The sequence below is a fragment of the Pleurodeles waltl genome, chromosome 8, assembly GCF_031143425.1.
Source record: "Pleurodeles waltl isolate 20211129_DDA chromosome 8, aPleWal1.hap1.20221129, whole genome shotgun sequence".
Lineage (NCBI taxonomy): Eukaryota > Metazoa > Chordata > Amphibia > Caudata > Salamandridae > Pleurodeles > Pleurodeles waltl.
In genome coordinates this window covers 417,065,759-417,085,382 of record NC_090447.1, presented here as the reverse complement: position 1 = coordinate 417,085,382, position 19,624 = coordinate 417,065,759, and the positions used below count along the sequence as shown (strand labels likewise).

General features: G+C 41.6%; 1 protein-coding gene across 1 annotated transcript in view; it reads left to right on the top strand.

Annotated features, from left to right (window-relative positions):
* OCA2 (OCA2 melanosomal transmembrane protein) overlaps positions 1-19,624 on the top strand; it is an 866,379-nt gene that overhangs the window by 648,201 nt on the left and 198,554 nt on the right. Inside the window, exons 19-20 of the mRNA XM_069204281.1 lie at positions 7,538-7,597; positions 12,830-12,934. Of these exons, the coding sequence (XP_069060382.1) occupies positions 7,538-7,597; positions 12,830-12,934 (165 nt within the window). The remainder of the gene's footprint in view (positions 1-7,537; positions 7,598-12,829; positions 12,935-19,624) is intronic.

Genomic DNA, 19,624 nt, shown 5'->3' with positions numbered 1-19,624 from the left:
TGAAAATATTTTTTCATCAGAAAGCTTCAAGAGTCTCCTTTGATTAAAGTCAATGCATGTTTCCAAGCCCCTTTACATTTGCAGAATTACCAGTTGTGAACATTTGAATTTCTAGAGGGAAGGAGACACCCTAGCAAGAACGCCTTTTCTTATGTCTGCCCCTCCCTCCCTCAGAACACAGGAGACTCCATGCCTTTCAGTCGGACTGGGGAAACTGATCTGTCCTAGTTACATTTTGTCCTTTAGGTGAAAGGCTAAAATTACGGACAAATGCTGTCTGTTAAGCCTTTTATCATGGATAAAGGATGGCAGGACGAAATTACGGGCAGTGCGTGAACATCACGGACAGGTGGTCACCTTACTGGGAAATAGTTGTCTGGAAACCAACTTCTGAAGAAGTAAATAACCTGTGGGATTTCTTTAAGTAAGGATTAGAGCAACAGACTACTTTTATGTGTCCTTTTCCAATTGCAGAACATAACTTACTCGCCAAGTAATTCCGCAACACAGGGAAAAATGTCTGGGTTGATATTTTTTGCAGAGGAGCGTTTCATCTTTCCTCGCTTGTTAGGATAATGACATTTCTACCTGTTCTAGCCAGTCTCTCCTGCTCAGGACTGAGATGTGGACTAGCAAGATCACTTTGATGAGGCAGATTGAAATATAAGGAATGAGTGCCTCACATGAGAAATTTACATTGAGATACATACGATGATCAAAGAACAATGTATGCCTCAAAAGATTATTCAGGTTTCATAGTTTGGCTCCAGGCAATTCACGTAATTGGATTAATGTTTGGGGTGTTCAAGTGCCCACCTCAAAGCAGTGGCGTAGCGTGGGTTGTCAGCACCCGGGGCAAGGCAAGTAATCTGCGCCCCCTAACCCGTGGATTATAGCACTCGCGAGTGCGAGCGCGCCCCCCCCAGATGTTGCGCCTGGTGCGGCCGGCCCCCCCTGTACCCCCCACGCTACGCCACTGCCTCAAAGGATAAGGCCACCTCCTGGATGTTGCACAAATAAAATAGTCCTGTGCTCAATTCCTGTTAATGTGGCACACTGCAGTCCGACTTAAATCAAAGGTGCAATGTGTTAAGTGTTTCGTCAAGCGCATATACAGTAGAAAATGCCACAGAAGACACAAAATTCCACAACACATTTTAAAATAAAGGGAATAGTTTAAAGGAGGCAAATGGAGATGGAGGAAAATTGCCTGAAACTAAATTACGATAAAACAGAAGTTTTGGTTTTCAGTCAAAAACGACTGCTGCCGTCCACCCTCTGGTGGCCTGTTGAACTTAATCTTCCCCCAACACCGACTCCTTCTGCTAGAATCCTCAGCGTCATATGACTCCACATTCTACTACGCCACTCAAATCACACACATTTTGTTGGCTTGCTTCAAGAAAATGAAAATCTTAGTTTCTTCATTTGGTCCCTGAGGAGACTCGAAAATGGTAGTCCATTTGCTGCTAGCCTCTCGTCTGGACTACTCAAACAGCCTGTACCTTGGCTTTTGTGCGAATCTAATACGTAGACCAGTGGTTCCCAACCTTTTGACTTCTGTGGACCCCCCCCTTATCAATCCTGGAGCACCCAGGGACCCCCTCTGAATCATTATTGGAATGCGGGGACCCCCCCCCCCCCCCCACTGAGTCATTACTCAAAGCTGGGGATCTAATCTGTTAAAAGGATTACATTTATTTTAAGCAGTTGCGGACCCCCTGGGAAGGCTTTGTGGACCCCCGTGGCTCCCTGGACCACAGGTTGGGAACCACTGACATAGACTATAGATAATCCAGAATGTAGCGGCCAGACTTATCCCTAATCGTCAACATATCTCTCCCCATCTGAGACACCTGCACTGGCTTCCCATTGCACTGTGGATTCATTTTAAAGCTTTGATGCTGGCTTTCAGAGCTTTCCGCAGATATGCCCCTCACTACCTGCTGAATAAATTGACCCGGTATACTCAAAAGACAGTACTTTGTCTGACACCAGCAGCTTGCTACTGGTTCCAAAATACTTAGACACCCTGTGGAGAAAGTTCATTTACTGTTCTTATAGCTAAATTATGAAACAGCTTGCCATCCAATTTGCAAAGGTCTAAGCCATTGGCCACTTTCAAAAGGAAACTCAGTCTGGCTTTTTGATACTGTCTAGTTTTTTAGATATCACAGCTCAATTTCTGTTGTCTGCTACGAGCACTGGGGTGCTTCTTTTTGACGCAGCTGTTTCCTTTATTAAATGTTGATTGATTTAGTAAAATAAGACCACAAAAACAAAAATCAGATCGGGAAACTGGAGATATAGATTGAAAAAAATATATATATATTGAAAATAGCGGCAACTACACAAAGCAGTAATGATGGTTTGTGGAAGGGGTAGACCTCGACCTAAGTGTGATTGGAGGACAACCGACTCAGATACCATAGGTGGACTGGTCCCAGTGAAAGTCAAAAAGGTTTTAACTCCCAATGCAGAAAGGGATTTTGACAGAATTTGAGAAAAAATGCCCCCTAATGGGCTGCTGCTGATAATTGTAGCCACTGCTGTGGAACCAAACCCAGATATATAAAGCAGGTTAGTCCTTCTGCAGCTTCGGAGGTTTCTTGCTGAAAATTATTTAAGTCCAAACACAGAACGTGACTTCTTAAATATGTCACCCTTGGATAGTAATTCCCAACTTTTTGCCTTCACCCCTCCTGTTTTACTGAATTCGATTTCATTAGCTTTGGGACTTTGTGAACTTTACCACTGCTACCAAGTGCTTGCCCTTTCTCTCTAAACAAGGTAAAATTGGCATACACATAATTGACATTTAATTTACTTGTACATTCCTAGTAAATGGTACTATATGAACCCAGGTTCTGTAAACTAAATGCTACTTACTACTGGGTCTGCAGTTCTTATTGTGCAAACCACCAAAGTAACACTTAAAAACTTGTCTCAGGCCTGCCACTGCGGCCTGTAGTGCAGTTTTAAACTGCCTTTTTGACCTGGAAAAATAATCCTTTGGACAGGCCTGATCCTTCCTTTTTAATACTTATAATTCCCCCATGAGGTAGGCCCTAAAGTCTCACAGGGCAGGGTGACACTGTATATAAAATGACATGTGGGTTTACGTTTTACTTATCCTGGTAGTGAGAAACTCCTAAAGTATTTTTTCTCCATTGCAATGCCTATCTCCCCTATGGGACATTAGGTTATCTTATTACACGCTTAAGTTTTCACTTGCTAAGTGTAAGTGTAAGTTTCGGAGCATATAGTAAAATGATCTTTACACTGAAATTAATTATCATTGAAAAGGATTTTGAATTGCAAAGTCTGTTTTTTAAATCACTTGTTCTGAAAAATTCCAATTTTAGAAAGTTATGACATCAAAAAAACAAATTAATGGATGGAATGCTTGAATTAATCTCAGCCACTGGTGATACTGAGGGGCCACATCCCAATCCGTTGTTTTTCTCCGTCAGTGCCACCTCAGTTTGAACCCAGCCATGTGGAAATCATCAGCCTTGTCCTCCGAAGGGAAAGAACCAACCTGAACTGCCAGGCTAGGTCCTCCGTCAACCAGAACACAGACCCAAGTCTCATCTAACATTTGTTTGCGATGAGTCAGGCCCCTTTAAAGTTAATAAGCTCTTGTATCCATCCTAGGAGGAGTAAGACAAGATCTTTCCACACATATGCCATTTTGCTCTGCTCTGGGAGCGGTTTTCCCATCTCATTCAGGCCAAGCATAGGCTGTGCATTGGCAGGAGGGCTAATGCAAATTAATCTCCAGCAATTTCTGGATGGGTAAAGAGAACTTAAAAATGTACATTTCCAATATATTTAATAAAAATTCAACTTCACCATTAGATATGATTTTTATTACAAAAGAAGTCTTTGAACAAGCACGTGCAGCAGGGTCCAAGTTGCTGCTGTCAGGGTACACTGATAGCTAATCCCTGCTAAATGATGAGCAATTGACACACATTGGCCTTTCTTGGCCTCCTGAGGTAAGTCACTATCCTCCAAGCCATTAACTCTTCTATGCAAGGATGTAAATTCCTGCTTTAGAGGTGTGATTAGTGGCAGAACTTGTTTCATGCCACTTCTGGTACGTTAACGTACATTTCTACAAACTGACTTTTCTGCTTCAGTTATTAAAAAAAAAAAAAAAAAAAAACACTTCTCACCATCCAGTCATATTTTAGAAACAAAGCCAGAATTAAATTTGAGGTAGTTTTCTATCCTCTTCCCAAGCAGCGGTAGAAAATAACCATATAATTCCACCTAGGTCTACTAGGTAAAAGTCCAGCCATGTAAACTAATTTTTATGATTTATTTCAATGTTAGGCCACACTAATCCCAATATATATAGCGTGCTCCATTTTTATATATAGGCATCCTACACCTGTGGGCTTACAAGGCAAACTTTATGGTTGACTTAATGTGTTTACCACAAAGCTATAGCATGTTCTCTGACATGTCACTGCAGTGCATTTAAACTACAGCACAACCACTTCTGTCAAGAATATTTTAGTGATATACATTGGTAGTATAAATACACACTTGCCCATATACAACATTTGATTTTCCATGCCACGGGTGTACTTAAGGCACCATTAACAAAAAACTTGTAGGGAAGTGAAATGGTCTAAATGGGGAGTTCCAATCGGCACATGTTTTAAAGGGGAAGCACAGGCATTTTACTGCTTACCTGTGGTAAAGTACACAGAATTCTAAAGCCAGAAAATCCAGATATGTAAAGTTTGTGGGACCACGACAAAGTTAGAGACATATTTTACAACTAATTAATCAGATTAGACCAAATAGCTGAAGCTTTCCATCAAAGGCCCTTTTTGACTAGAGTGGGAATTGCAGATTCTAGCTTTGAATACTCATTGTTGTACAGTAATGGAGGTTTTTTAAATCTATATTTAAAGAGTCTATCTCAAAGCATGCTAGCGTTCTTAAATCCATAAGAACAAAGTTCAGTCAAATAGACTCTTCACTGGTAATGCTGAAGAAAGAATACACTAAAAGTAAAGACAAGTCAATTCTTTCTGAAATTAGCAAAATGTTTTTATGCTTTAAAGATGCCATGAATCAAGAGATGGTGTACTTGGGGACAAATATTAAGACATGAAAATACAGGTAGAAGTAAAAGGCCAAATAGAGATCTGGGTTGGCTCCTAAACAATGTATCTAAGGTAGTTTTGTTACTGGCATCCAATTGGGAGGTGGCGGGTCTGTGGTCAATATGTAGCAATCTTAGGGAGTTTGCACAATTTATTTTATACTAATTTGTACAGTCCTAATTGCCAGATCCTAGCCGCATAAACCAGTGTCTAGGATAGATGTCATTGATATTGATCCTTAATGAAAATAGAGGAAGTCAATTGGAGCTACTAAATGTGACTGATTCAAGGCCTCTGTTGACAGATTGGCTAGCATTGAAGCCCCAGGATCAGATTGACTTTTGGCTATCTTGGTTACTCATCTCCTTGAGGTACATGCAGGGGCACTTGAGCTTGCTGCTCCCAATGTCCCCTATGGGTTGTTATTATTATACTGTTAATACCTAGCAAGAAAGGTATACTGTGTCAATCTTAGCCTCATCTATTTTGAACCTGGACAGTGAAATACTGGCCAAGATTATTACAAACAGGATTTAATTCTTGATAGATTAACTAGCCCTCTGTGATAAAGCCAGATTTGTGGCTGGTAGGGCTACGCTGCATAATTTGCACACCATGGTTGCTGCCATGCATCAGACTAGACCTGGGCCAGAGGGAATGTAGTTTTCTAGATACCAAGAAGGCTTTTGATTCAGTGGAAAGGCCTTTTTGATGGTATTGACACAGTGGGTAAATACATCCGATCAAATTAATCAATCTACTCCACACTGCTTCCTTGAGACATGGATTCTAGAGATGGATTCAGGGGAGTGCAGGGGGGTGGGAGGGAGTTTGTGGCTGCATATGACAACAGTTATGTCTCACAAAATGGTGGGAATTCAGCAAAGGTTGACTCCGATGATGCAGAGTGCTAGTGAGTACGAAGCAGACTCCTAACCCATGTCAAGTCTGACTTTAATAGATTAGCTTGCAGAGTTAGATTTTAACAGTTATTCAGAGGAGAGGTGTTCATGTATGGTAGTATGACTGCAAATGAAATCTACGTTTACTCCGAACAGTTGTTTTGAGAAATTTAATTCCATCGCGGTGTCTTCTGACTGTTACCGCTTAGCAATTTGTCTGAATTACATGACTTTGATTACTGATTTTATTGTCAGGGTTATTGGTCTTTCTCCAGCCGCATCCTCACTCTAATAATTTTGAACAAATGTATAGTGCTTTGTGTTACCACTGTTTTACCAAGTAGTGTAAATAACAAATGTTGTATTACCCAAGTTATTGGCTTTCAGTTTATAGAGCTCAGAAGGCTGAGACTGTCTTGGTGTTTCTAACTTGTGGCCTAAAATATCGCAGCAGGTATCAGAGACGTGCAGTAGCTCCGGGCGCGATTATGCCTGCTTACGTAAAGACGATATACTCGTTTTGGCCTGTGGCAGAATGTTGCTTTAATTTACCCAGTGAGTGGTATTTAGGGATTACAGTATTAAATGATGAAGCCTTTCTGAAACCTAGGTCTCCCTTATTGAAACGCATCTCACTAAAGAGGATTGTGGTTATGAATTGTATTACATTTACACCAGGGGTCTTCAAACTGTGGGGCGGGCCCCCCTAGGGGGGCCTCAAGTGATCCCAGGGGGGGCGCCAGACTTTGGCCAAAAGAAGCATTACACAGATAACAGTGTTTTGTTTTAAGCAGGAACATGCTATTGCATTTAAAAAAAGGTAACAGTACTTAACTGCAATGTTCAAATACGTCTAGACTTATTTAAACATTGCCATCTTTATAAAATATTTGTGAAAAATTCTGAGGGGGGCCCCTAATGATTTTGATTTTTCAACTGGGGGGGCGCAGCATTAAAAAGTTTGGAGACCACTGATTTACACCAATACTACAATCACAAGTATCAAAAGCGACGGGAGGAGATCTCCATTGCTTGATTTGTTGTTTACTAACTACTTGAAAGAATCATTTGTAATTTTGAATTTTTGTCCTTTTGTGTGAAATGCAGTTGGATATGTGGAGTAGATAAGGTAGGCAGTGCCTTCATGGAAAGATACAATTTGACGCTTCATTCGCTCAATAAAATGTATTTATCAAGGGAATTATTCTTTGTGAGGCGAAATTGTCAGTCCTAGATTGAGATTTTCAATCATTGCAGCACATGGCATAGTATATATCCATCTTGACATCCTTTTGAATGAGTATATTTAATGGCACTTCCGAAAGCGCATTTTATTTTTGTTTTCGTGCACAAAAATATTTTACTAAGGCATATAATTTTCCAACATAAAAACTCTGACCTAGTTCTATTTGTTCCGTAGATATGGTAGCTTGGTAATATTTTGAAGCTGATAATATGGTATGGCTTTGCTTACTCCTTGTCCTTTTTTCATTTTCGTTACCTCTCTAGGCTTTAGCTCATCTGCACTTAATTGATTTCATAGGAGAACAGACGGCGCTATTAATAAAGGTAAAATTGTTTGATTTACTCTTGTAACACTTTTGTGACTAAAAACAAATATTTGCACGTTTCTTGATGTGCTAAAATGCATGAATGGTCTATCTCTCAAAGGCAAGTGGTGCTCCACATCCTTTCCCTGCACATTGTGGTCAATTAACGCGTTACTGCTCTTTCCATTTAAAAGGCACAGAGATCCAATTTTAGTCGAGTATTTTTCTTTTGTTTCACGCTTCGAGCCTGCACAGCTTATCCCTCTGAATGTGTATGCGTGGTCCTGGACCGTGGTCAATAATTATGTGGATTAGAGCATTGATTTTCCATATTTGTCTAGGAGCTCATGCGCCTATTTTAGATGTCTTCGGGTGCCTCTGGTCCAGCTGAAACAATTTATGGTTTGTATTCTTCTGGTATTGCTTTATTATTTCCGCTCCGCGTTTGAAGGTATTCATGTAGTTTTGAAGAATGCACCCTACACTGAATGAAGCAGACACAAGTTTATACACGTTTTTCAAAATACCATGATAAAAGTAAATGTTGTTCTCAAATAACATGCCTTTAAAATTCTGTAGCCTAACCAAATCGTCTTAAAATAAGTCTAGATTAAGACAAGATTGTGCTTGTTTCTCAGTCGATTTTGAATTTAATCTAGAATTTTTGTTTCACAATTGCCAATCAAATAGACTTCCCAAAATGTCTTACCCATTTAAAAACTACTGCAGCAGGATAGCGATCCATTTTAGAATAGGAGTCGGAAGCACGAATGCTGGAACTACGCATGCCTAAACAACACGGTCGGAACAGTGACTGTATTGTTACCAATAATGTCTCAAGCCCGATTTTTTTGTTGTAAAGGCATTCCTGGTAAAGGCATGCGTGGAATGGCATGCGTAGTTCCAGCATACGACTACCCTCATCCCGACTCCCTCATCCCTAAAACAATCATACCCCACCCCCATCCCCACCTATCTCCCTAAATACAATTCTACCACTACCCCACCCATAAAACTTAAACTACCCCTGCCCCTATAACTACTGCGACCCTCCACCCCTAAAAATAAAAAATGACTCCCCCACCCCTGCCTCTGAAACTACTGTGGCCCCCCAGCCCCCTAAAATCGAAACTACCCCAACCCCCCCACCCATCCCTTAAAAACTAAAAATACCCGACCCCCACCCCACCCCTAAAACTACTGCAACCCCCCTAAAAGCTAAACTACCCTGACCCCCCAACCCGCCCCTAAACACACCCCAACCCCCCACCCGCCCCTAAACACACCCCAACCCCCCACCAGCCCCTAAAACTACCCTGACCCCCCCAACCCGCCCCTAAAAACTAAAAATACCCCAGACCCTGCCCTAAAACTACTGCAACCCCCAACCGCCCTAAAACCTAAACTACCCCGACCTCCCCCTCCCCTTCAAACTTAAATTACCCCACCCCGCCCCTAAAACTACCGGGACCACCCACACCCCCTGAGACCTAAACTACCTTGACCCAGCCACCCCGCCCCTAAAAACACCCCAGCGCCCCCACCCTCAAAACTACTGCGACCCCCACCCCCTAAAACTTAAACTACCCATCCCCCCCACCCCACCCCTAAAAAAAAAAATTGGTATCCCCCACCCTGCCCATAAAACTACTGCAAACCTACTCCCCTAAAACCTAAACTACCCGACCCCCACCCCGACCCTAAAAATACTGTGAACCCCCACCCCTTAAAACCTAAACTACCCCGACCCCCCCACCCCACCCCTAAAAAAATATTGGGATCCCCCACCCTGCCCATAAAACTACTGCAATCCCACCCCCCAAAACCTAAACTACCCTGACCCCGCCCCTAAAAACTAAAAATACCCTGACCACCCCACCCTGCCCCTAAAACTGTGAACCCCCACCCCATAAAACCTAAACTACCCCACCCGCCCCTAAAAACTAAAAATACCCCAACCCCTTCCACCCTGCCCCTAAAACTGACCCCCAAAACTACAGTGACCCCACCCCTAAAAACTAAAAATACCACAACTCCCCACCCCACCCCTAAAACTACAGCAACCTCACCCCTAAAACTACTCTGACCCCCCACCCCGCCCCTAAAACTACCCCACCTCTAAAAACTAAAAATCAACCGACCCCCCCACCCTTGACCCTAAAACTACAGCAACCCCATCTCCCTAGAATCTAAACTACCCCGACAGTGCACCCCACCCCTAAAAACCACTGCGACCTCCTAAAACCGAAACTACCCCAACCCCCCACCCCTAACAACTAAAAATGCCCCGAGTCCCCACCCACGCCCCTCAAATGGCCCCAGCCCCACATACCTGATTGTGTCCTCTGATGAAGCTGACTTCCTTCTTCTGTGCCTTAACCATGCATGTGCGTTGTTCAGCACGTGTGTTGTTAAGGCACAGAACAATGAAGTCGTAGTTAACGAAAGCGTTGTTCCGCTTTCGTCGTTCACAACTTTGTTGTTCCGGAGTCATGGCTGGGGATGTTTTCCTCCATTTTATCATGGCAGGAAGAGTACCATGCAACTTTCAGCGGGTCTGGGCCACCCATTATTAATCCTCCTCAGTGTTGTCAGTAACCTAGTTAATTGCATATCTGGCTCCTTGTACCATTCCCAGTAAAACATATGAAATAGACTTGGGGCTGCAACTTCAGACCAGTACTGATTAATTTCAGACCTGGTTCTGTCTGTAGAGAATGGATGGTGTATATTTTTCTCATATCTGTGCTGAAAATTATCATTTGGCTGATGTCCCTGGACCTGGCACATGAGCTTGTGGCATCTTACTTTAAGCAAAGGGATAGACTGGATACAATAGTTTGTAACTAAAAGACCACCATAGAGTCCTGTTCTAGTACAACTCGCAGTTTGGCTTGCTCAATGTTTTTAAAATTACATATTTCTTTGTAAGTGTGAATGTAGAATGCTTTATTGGAACAAACCCCAACGTTATATTTGATTTTGTGTGCTTGCTGGTCCTTATCAGAGAGGACGAAGACCCTCATCAACTTTTTTGGTGGAGGTCATGTAAACTATAATTTTTTCATGGTTTTATTTTCATTCACTGATTTTTAATACGACTCTGGTTCCTTTTTTATTGCCCAACTTATCCTCTTTCTCATTCTTTTAAAACTTTTAATCTTTTTATCCTTGATATTGGCTTTATATAAATTAAGGTTTTACTTAAAACTGGGTATGGACGTAGACTTTTAAACATTTTTACTGTATTTGTTTAAGCAATCTTTGTGCATTTTCTGTGGGTTGCCTTGCTCATGCCAAACTGCTTCACTTTTATAAGTTGAAACTGTACGCCTAGTGTTAAAACTTCTGCTGTCTTTGTTCTTTTCAGGTTGTACTTTACTTAAACCTGCATAGACTTATTGGGTTTAGTACTGCATTGCGTAATATTTCTCATCTGTCATCATAACCTAATTGACCTAGTAGAAGAGAAGGGACTTGTATTACAAAACACTTTTGTCCTAACTGTTAGCCTCCTTTCACTTAAACCCCAGTGAAAAGGAACTTCTTGTTCTGTTCGCTTACCTCTCAAGGAATGAGCTCACCAAACCCCATCTCCAGCCTCCTTAGTCTGGAAACAGGTTATTTACATTGCACACATGTGGTGCCTTAATTCCTAAACTCCAAAGTAAAACAGCAGCTTACTTCTGGATCACCTGGCACTTATACCTTCTTAGACCAAGTGGATAACTTTCCCCTTGCTCAGGCTTTTGTACAAGTGCTTCACCCTACATAGGAATAGCAAGTGCTATATAAATGTTAAAATGCAATGCCATGTTTGTGCAAAAGGAATATTATATTAAACAGGAAGTTATTCTCGGATCTCTGCTTAGTAAATAACCATGTCTCGTGATTATATGTCAAGGAAATGGGAAACTCGTCAAATTATCCTCATTTACAAACAATTCACAAACTGTGTAACTTCACTGGCCTGCAGGAAACTAGTGATTTAGGGGTGGGAGGGGTTGCCTGCAGGAAAAAAGTAACTTGTTTAACCACTAATTCTGTACTTCTTTGTACATTAATAACAGATGTCTGGTTACCCACTGAAATGATATTCAATTAACCCACCTGGAAAGAATGGAATACTGAGTAGCCCTTGCTGGGCTTCAAGGTCCTGACCTACAGATCACAGTATGTCAGCAGAAATCGTTTAACTGACTGAGCCACCTTGCTGGCTAAACTGCAGAAAGGCCAGGCCACTGGGAGGTGGTGAAAACACACAGGCTCGGCCTTGAATACTCTTTCTTCCACTCGTCCTGACCCACTGGTTTGTACACACAGTACACCTGCAAGAGCATTGCCCCGGGGTAGGTCCTCGGCGAGAGACTGGTGGCGTAAATCAGTCACACCTGTCTGTGGGCAAGTGTATACATAGGGTGCCATATTCTTGAATTGGGATTGGCGACCGCCCCCCCTTTTTCTCACCAGACTAGCCTGATTTGCAGTTCTTCTGAGTAAGTGAACAGAGTCGAGGTGACTGGTAATTAAGACACTATTAGGTCTGTATAATATTTCAAAATGAGAAGGTTTTTGTTGGTCCTGATGAAGTGTCACTTTTTGGACTTTTTGGACCCTTCAGACACGAAACATGTTGACCTATCGTTAGAGGGTGGAAGGCAGTGTCACCTTCCCCCCCCTCCACATTTGAGTGAGTGATAGAGCATTATCTCTAGGTCCACTCATCTATTCGTTTTTTAAATCTTGGCCAATAACCTCTCATTGATCTAATAAAATCATGATGAAATAATAGGTGTTGAGCCAATTCTATTCTTTCTTTACTCTCCTAATTATATTGTTCCTTGTAGGTTGGCATTGTCCACCACACCTCCCTTTACGGCACACGTACTTTGGGAAGAAGATCTCCGGTAAAGAGCCCCCTCCATGGGGGACCGTCAGACATTGCAGCGCCGGTCTGATGAGGAGCATGCCCTATGATGAAGCATGACATCCAACTGGATGTGTGAGGGCTTTTGCTTCTAACTTCAGGGTTTCCCTTTGTAGTCTTCTGCTCTGTTTGATTCTTTCTGGAACAGTGTATTCTTTTTTTCTTATAGATTACCTTTGGGAGACTATTCACTGCACCATTAATCTCCCTGTCCCTGCTTTTGTAATATGTACACAAAGTACACCAGATTGCATGTAGTACGCAGAGAGGGTTTTTTTTTTTTTGTTGCTTTTCTTAACCTGACCCTTTTATTTTCTCTTTCAGTCGGTTCCTGATGACCAGCGGCTTGCGGTTGCCCTTATCCTTGTAATATGGGTTTCGGCTCTGGCATCATCCCTAATTGACAACATCCCCTTCACGGCTACAATGGTAGGTCCATGGGTGGTATGGTGAACTGCTGAAAAGGGGGTTGTCTAGCAACCCATTTTTTAAGGTAAAACAGTTTAATTGTGAAATCTAATTTCATAAATAGAAAAGCTTCCCAATTGTTAGCCTATTGCTCCAGCTCATGACATTAGAAACAAGCATTGGCAAAGGCAGTAGGTCGCTCTAATGGGACCCATTGGCTTCACCTGTGGTTTTTAGCCATTCTGCATAGCAGCCCCTTTGTTGTGCGGCATGACTAAAGAAAACAAACTAAACAAGCATTGGCATAGACAATAGATCTTGTCTTTGGGACCTTATAAGTATTTAGCCATGCAGCACCTTAAACCTTTATCAGCCTCCCTCCCTCTACCCACCATGTGGTGTTGCTGTCAGAGCTGTAACTAGGGGACCAGTTTCAAGTCTCAGCTTTGGTTCAACACCTGGACAAATCACTTAATCTCTCCAGGCCTATAAACAATGCACATGACTTTATGTAATGTAAGTGGCGCTCATTGAAAGCACTCGGCCATCAGGCTGAGATTGTGCTATATTTAAAAAATAAAACACAGAGGTAAAACAAAGTCTTAAAATAAGGAATGACAAACAGAAATAAACTTACTGGCTAATTTGCACAGAGTGAAATAGAAATCCTCACCCATGCATAAATTGGCTGATCTTATGCAAATATTTTATTTTACCAAAACTTTTCTTCTTCATTATCGCATTATAAAGCAGCTTCAGCTATTAGATCTCAGAATACTAGTTGTACAAAAAATATAATTTAATAAGGACTTTTCACTGCCGTGCTATAATGTGCCCTATTAATGGCAAAACTTCCACATGTTAAAGAAATGCAGTTTTTATTTTGAAAAGACTTCATCTTATTTTACGGCATGTTTATTGCATGATTTACATAGCAAATATTTTTAGGACTGAGCTTGTGGGGGTCTAAGATCTGAGCCAGCTCTTTCGCTCGGCTCTCCCTGTTTTTGTGGGCTCACCCACCTCTAGTGGTTGTGAGGGATGAGCCCAGGGTACAGTAAACTTTGCCTCCCTTACCGATCGCTCGGTGCAAACAACACTGTTAAAATGCTGTAATTTGGGTGTCAAAAATAGTTTAACGAAAGAACCTTTTTAAGTGACACAATATAAAAGTTTAAAATGAACATGTTTACCCCTCACAAATAACATACACGAGTCCAGTAGAATCTGAAAGGATGCCACTATTTCCTTCAGATCCTACTCAGTTAGTTTTGTTGTCTATGCGTGTATTGCATGCTCTTGCTTAATCGTAAAAATGAGGCATATGTGGGGCGAGCTCTTCATTCTTGTCATGAAATGTAGAAGTTCTTAAATCAGGGACTTCTTTGGTTCTGGAGGAGGAGCAGGCAGCTGTGCTTAGTTTGGTGCGTCTTCGGACACCATTTTGGCAAGACTGCTTACAGCGCTATTGCATGACTGGACTGCAACAGCTGCAACATCTGTTTGGGCTAGATATGAGTAGTGACTTGCTCCGGATTGGCTGATGAAATAGTTACTGAAATACCGTAACACCCACCTTTATTAAAACAAATGTCCTGTTAACATAAATAAGCATAAAAAACCAGAGAAGTTAACCACCAAGCTTTCACACCAGACACGGAAACCAGAGCCACCCACCCTAAACACTAAGGCTGCATTGCCAAGACAGGAGGAGGGGACATCACATGCTGTAGCAGGAGGAAGCGTGAACTTAGTGTGATGACCAACAAAAATGTTCTCTTACTGAAATCGCCAGGGAGGGAACTAAAAACACAAAAGAAGGACATTTAGAAAAATACACCCATAAAAAGGAAGAATTTAAGATGAGCACAACAATGGCAAAAGTGGGTGTGGTAAAGCCCATATACGGAATACAGCCTGATTTAAAAAAAAAAAAAAAAAAAAAAAAGGAGATTGCACATTAGGGAAAACACGGCCAAGAATAAGACTACCCTAAAGTAAGCTTAAGCAAGCTGGGAAAATTATGTTTGGACTGAACTTTTTGAAGGTAAAACCTTCAACAATAAGTAGTAGTTCTGGTCCTTGGTTGGCCTTGGTAGTGGGAAATTCGTCGCTCTTGCCATGCGTCTGGGTTTCCCATTTAAGGAGTTTATATTCAGACCACTGCCAGATGGCGGTAACTGTTGCTCCTAGGGATTGCGCTTATTAGCTAAAGTCCAATCTGCCCCAGTACTGCTCTGTGGCCTTTTTTAGGCAAGGGAAAGCACCAAGCCTTGACAAGATCCTGGCAGATCTATTCAAATCTGAGACTACTGTCTAGATACCCTGCATAAATGTTGTCTCGAATGCAATCATGAAGGAGAAGGCTATTCTAGCTTCTTAGAGGGGTGCTGATATCGTCCCAATTTTTAAATAAGGGGATCCCAGCACCCCATCTATCGCCCAATTAGCCTTGTAGACAACTTACAAAAGGTTTTTACTAAACAGATTCTCGAGCACCTGTTAAAATGGTGTGAGGAGAACCATGTTCTTTCAAACCTGAAGTGGGCTTCAGACACAAGACAAGTTCAGTTGACCAGACTTTCCAATTACTCCTTGTAAAATGGAGGACTCTGGACCTTGGCAAAGGTGATCTCTTTGTGGCCTACATTGATCTCTGTGCTGCCTTTGATCTTGGGGAAATTGTAGGAGGTGCTCCAAGAAATGGGGGTCCCTTTAAATTTACAGAACATAAGTAAGGTGTGGCACCCAGGGGGAAGTGACCAAGGCCATCCCAGTGAACCAAGGAATACGACAGGGCTGTGTCCTAGCACTGACCCTATTCCTCTTATATATTAATAACTGTGATTGCTGAATTGTGTTAACAACTCTCCCTCTTTGGCACGGGACAAAGTCCTGGCGCTCCTATTTGTGGACGACCCACTTTTGTTGTCCAAAACCAGTAGGGGTCTTCAAAACCTGATCGATAAATTCAACCAGTTCTGGATAGGGTATGGTATTTGAATTAACACTACCAAAACTAAATGCTTGACCCTACTCTCTGGGAGATAGGCAAGAGGGATCACCAAAGTGGGGAATGGACCCCTCGAAAAAGTGAGTGTTCAACTGCCTATGTATCAGATTAGCAGAAACTGGGTCACAGGAATCACAGATCCTAAAAGCACACTTGTAGTGAAGCACAAAAGAGGAGCTGTTGCAAATCTGCAAAGAAAGCTAACTGGACCCCCCCCCCCCTCCAACCAGGCTTAGACATTTAGAAAGCCCAAGCAAGGGGAGCAGCCCTTTCTCAGGAGGAGCTATGGGGCATTACAACATCAACTGTGAGTGTGGTGGAAAACAACTTTATTAGATCTCTTTCTGGTTTAGGGAGGGGAGCCCTGTTGCAACACCTACATCTGGACTTAGGGCTTGGCAGCATTAAGACAACTGCTATACTAGATACATATCTGGAGCACTAGTGAATTGTCCCATTACAGAAATGGTCTCCAGGATATTCTAGGAATGAACACAGCAGTAACTATAAAAATGGCGGCCTGGACTGACCTGGATATGTAAAGAGTTTGGGAGGAGCTATGTTCCATTTTGCCAGAAAGTAAGCAATTAGTTAAAAAAAAAAAAAAAAAAAAAAAAAAAAAGTAAACTGGTCTGTGAGAAAGTTATTAGTCATAGGGAACACCGAACCACCAAAGGTATCCTGAAAATTATTTTCCTGCAACATAAATCTACAAACGAGGCTGAGTATTTCTTAGACTACATATGACTGGCTTGTGTTTCTGCAATTTAGGTACGGGACACTGGCAGTTGGGGTATTGTGCACTCATTCATGTTGTTGTTTCCACTGTAAAACCACCACGGAAATCAACAATTGCTAATCTTTTGTCCTATTTATGCGAAAGCACCCCTCTGTTGATCCTTCAATCTGGTAGAAACAGTCAAAGCTTATAGAATATGTAAGTGACTCCTCAATGCTAGTAGTAGTGGTTGTGTCTAAGCTCCTGCATACAGCACAGTCTGTGAGACAAAGGTTATTAGGTTGCGAGAAAGATTGATCACCATAGCGGATTGGATTTGATGAAGTCATAATGAACTGTGAAAGAACCTCTGATGAAATATTGTTATATTCTTTTTTAGTTTTCCTATTTATTACTGTTTTAATTGCGTCATTTGGAAAATGTTATCGTTGTTCGTACTGTGATTGTCCTGCATTTTGATAATGAAATTGTATTTCAAACTATCAGTAAACTATGCTATTCATGCTATAGTGGCTGAATGAAAAATGAGGATGACATAAACTAATGGATAAAGACCGGCTGAACAACTCTATAGGCCAATATGTTATTCATAAAATGTTAGTGAAATAAAAATATCCTGGCTAATACCAGACCTAAAAAAAAGTCAGTTGTAATGTTTTGGCTACTAGCCTCTTGCCTTTGTTAATACCTTTCTGTATTATTTTTGTAAAACTGTCTTACAAATAAATAGGTTGCAAAGACAGTTTGAGAAGTATACGAATAGAGAGACTTGTAGACAGAGAAATAGACTTATACATAGGGTTGCATAGATAGGGTTGCGCTCATACTAAAACAATGAAGAACAGCTTCAAACAGGCACAATGTGGCATGCTGTGAAATAGCAGTTGTCAGATAACACACTCCAAATGGAGTTTATAACCCCATTAGGAGGAAACTGGAACTGATAAAGCTGGAATGTGCCCTGTACTCAACCTGTTAAAAAGTGTCCCGCTATCAAATCAGACTCGAAACACAAAGGCAACACCAAAGTAATGAAGTAAAAACTAAACACTGGCACTGAACAAAATGACCTTGTGTATGGATGAGGTCCTTGTGAAAAAAGCACAATGCAGTCACTGAAAGTGAAGTTAGCCAGTGGTTTAGGTGGGGTTTCCCTCTTCCCCCTTGCTCTATGCTGTTAGTGGGTGAAAGCAAAATGTGAATGGCTCCACAGCTAACCAGTGGACAAAGACAGCTGATGGAAAGCCCTTTTAAGTTAGTATATTATACACACATTTTTAAAAAAATCAAAAGGTCTTCGCCAATGCCAGACCTAAAATGTGCTTGAAAAGCAAACAGTGGAAACTGAGATGGCAGCCAGTCAAAAGAGTTTGTAAAGAGGCTATGCTCCATTGGAGGGGCAAACACAAGATTGACAAGCTGGGACACAAACAAAGCACAGGCAATGAAGAATGATATGAGAGGCAATCAATGGTAAGCAAGGGGTGGGCTCCAAGCCCTGTACGTTCTTCATAAGCACACTAAGGGGGTTATTACAACTTTGGAGGAGGTGTTAATCCGTCCCAAATGTGACGGATATGCCACCAGCCGTATTACGAGTTCCATAGGATATAATGGACTCGTAATACGGCTGGTGGTATTTCCGTCACTTTACCGTCACTTTTGGGACGGATTAACACCTCCTCCAAAGTTGTAATAACCCCCTAAATGTATTTTGCAACCAGACAGCTAGGTTGCCTGTTAGGCTCAACCTAAAACTATTTCTTAAATTGAGCAACTTTTTAATATGAGAAAAATTGCATTATAGAAAGTTAAATGATAGTACTACAATGTGATAGTTTACTTCTGTTGCCATTCTGATCCCTTGCACCTAAAGAGCACATCAAATGAGCGCTTTGTATAAATCACATGGTACACCTGACTAGGCTACTCTGGATATTTTAGGGTTCCAAACAATTTGGCCCTTTACCTTGCTAACACTGTACGCCATATACATAGAACAGTGGTTAGGTGAGAGAATGAGTTGAATATACTGAAATGTCTTGTAGCATATTGCACCATCAGAAATTCCAAGATGAATGGTAGTGGCAGTGTCCCTAACGCACATTAATAAGTAATATTTATTTTTCTTAGTGCATGCAAACAGACACTATACAAGGATGCAAACACTGACACATAAAACACTGATGCCTTCACCTTTACAGACAGAAGAATGCATGTAGTGACACTAATCCAAACCCACACCAGCTCAACTACAAGCTTATTTGCACATTTGATCAACACTCACACAGAGACACACACACACATACTTGAACTCTCTCTCACTCTCTTCCACACCACACAAAATATGTCAACCGTAGATGGACATAGAAGACTGACTGACAGAAAGGAAAACAGAATTGATTAACAGACAATGCCCTCAGATTCTTTTACAGATCACCTAGTATCCATGGGCAATTGAACACACATTCAGTTTGTCATGTACATAGCTATAAAGCAGAGGTCTTCAAACTGTGGGTTGCGACCCTCAGGGGGGCTGTGAAGTCATTGGAAGGGGGCACGCATTCCTCAGCCACTTCTGCCTCAAATTCAAACGTTTTGGAAAATGACAACTGACTTGGAAGGCTATTTTAGATAGTTTAAAATGCTTCAGCTGAATTGTCATTCAGTGAGTCTCCTGTTAAGTGAATCCGAGAGAGGGGCAGACATCTAAAGAAGCATTCTTGCATGGGTGCCTGCCTGTGAGAAAGAAATGCAAAAATGTGCTACCAGTTAATCTGCAAATGTAATCTGTAAAGGATGCTTGAGAGACAGAACTGATTAAATCACTGGAAGCTTTGTGATGACAAAGATTTATTGTTTTAGAGTGGTAGTAAAAAGAGTTACCAACTGAACTGTGAAGTGTGCTTTTAATTGTACTTACATAGTTTACTACCCGTAAGGAGGTGTTGAAGGGACA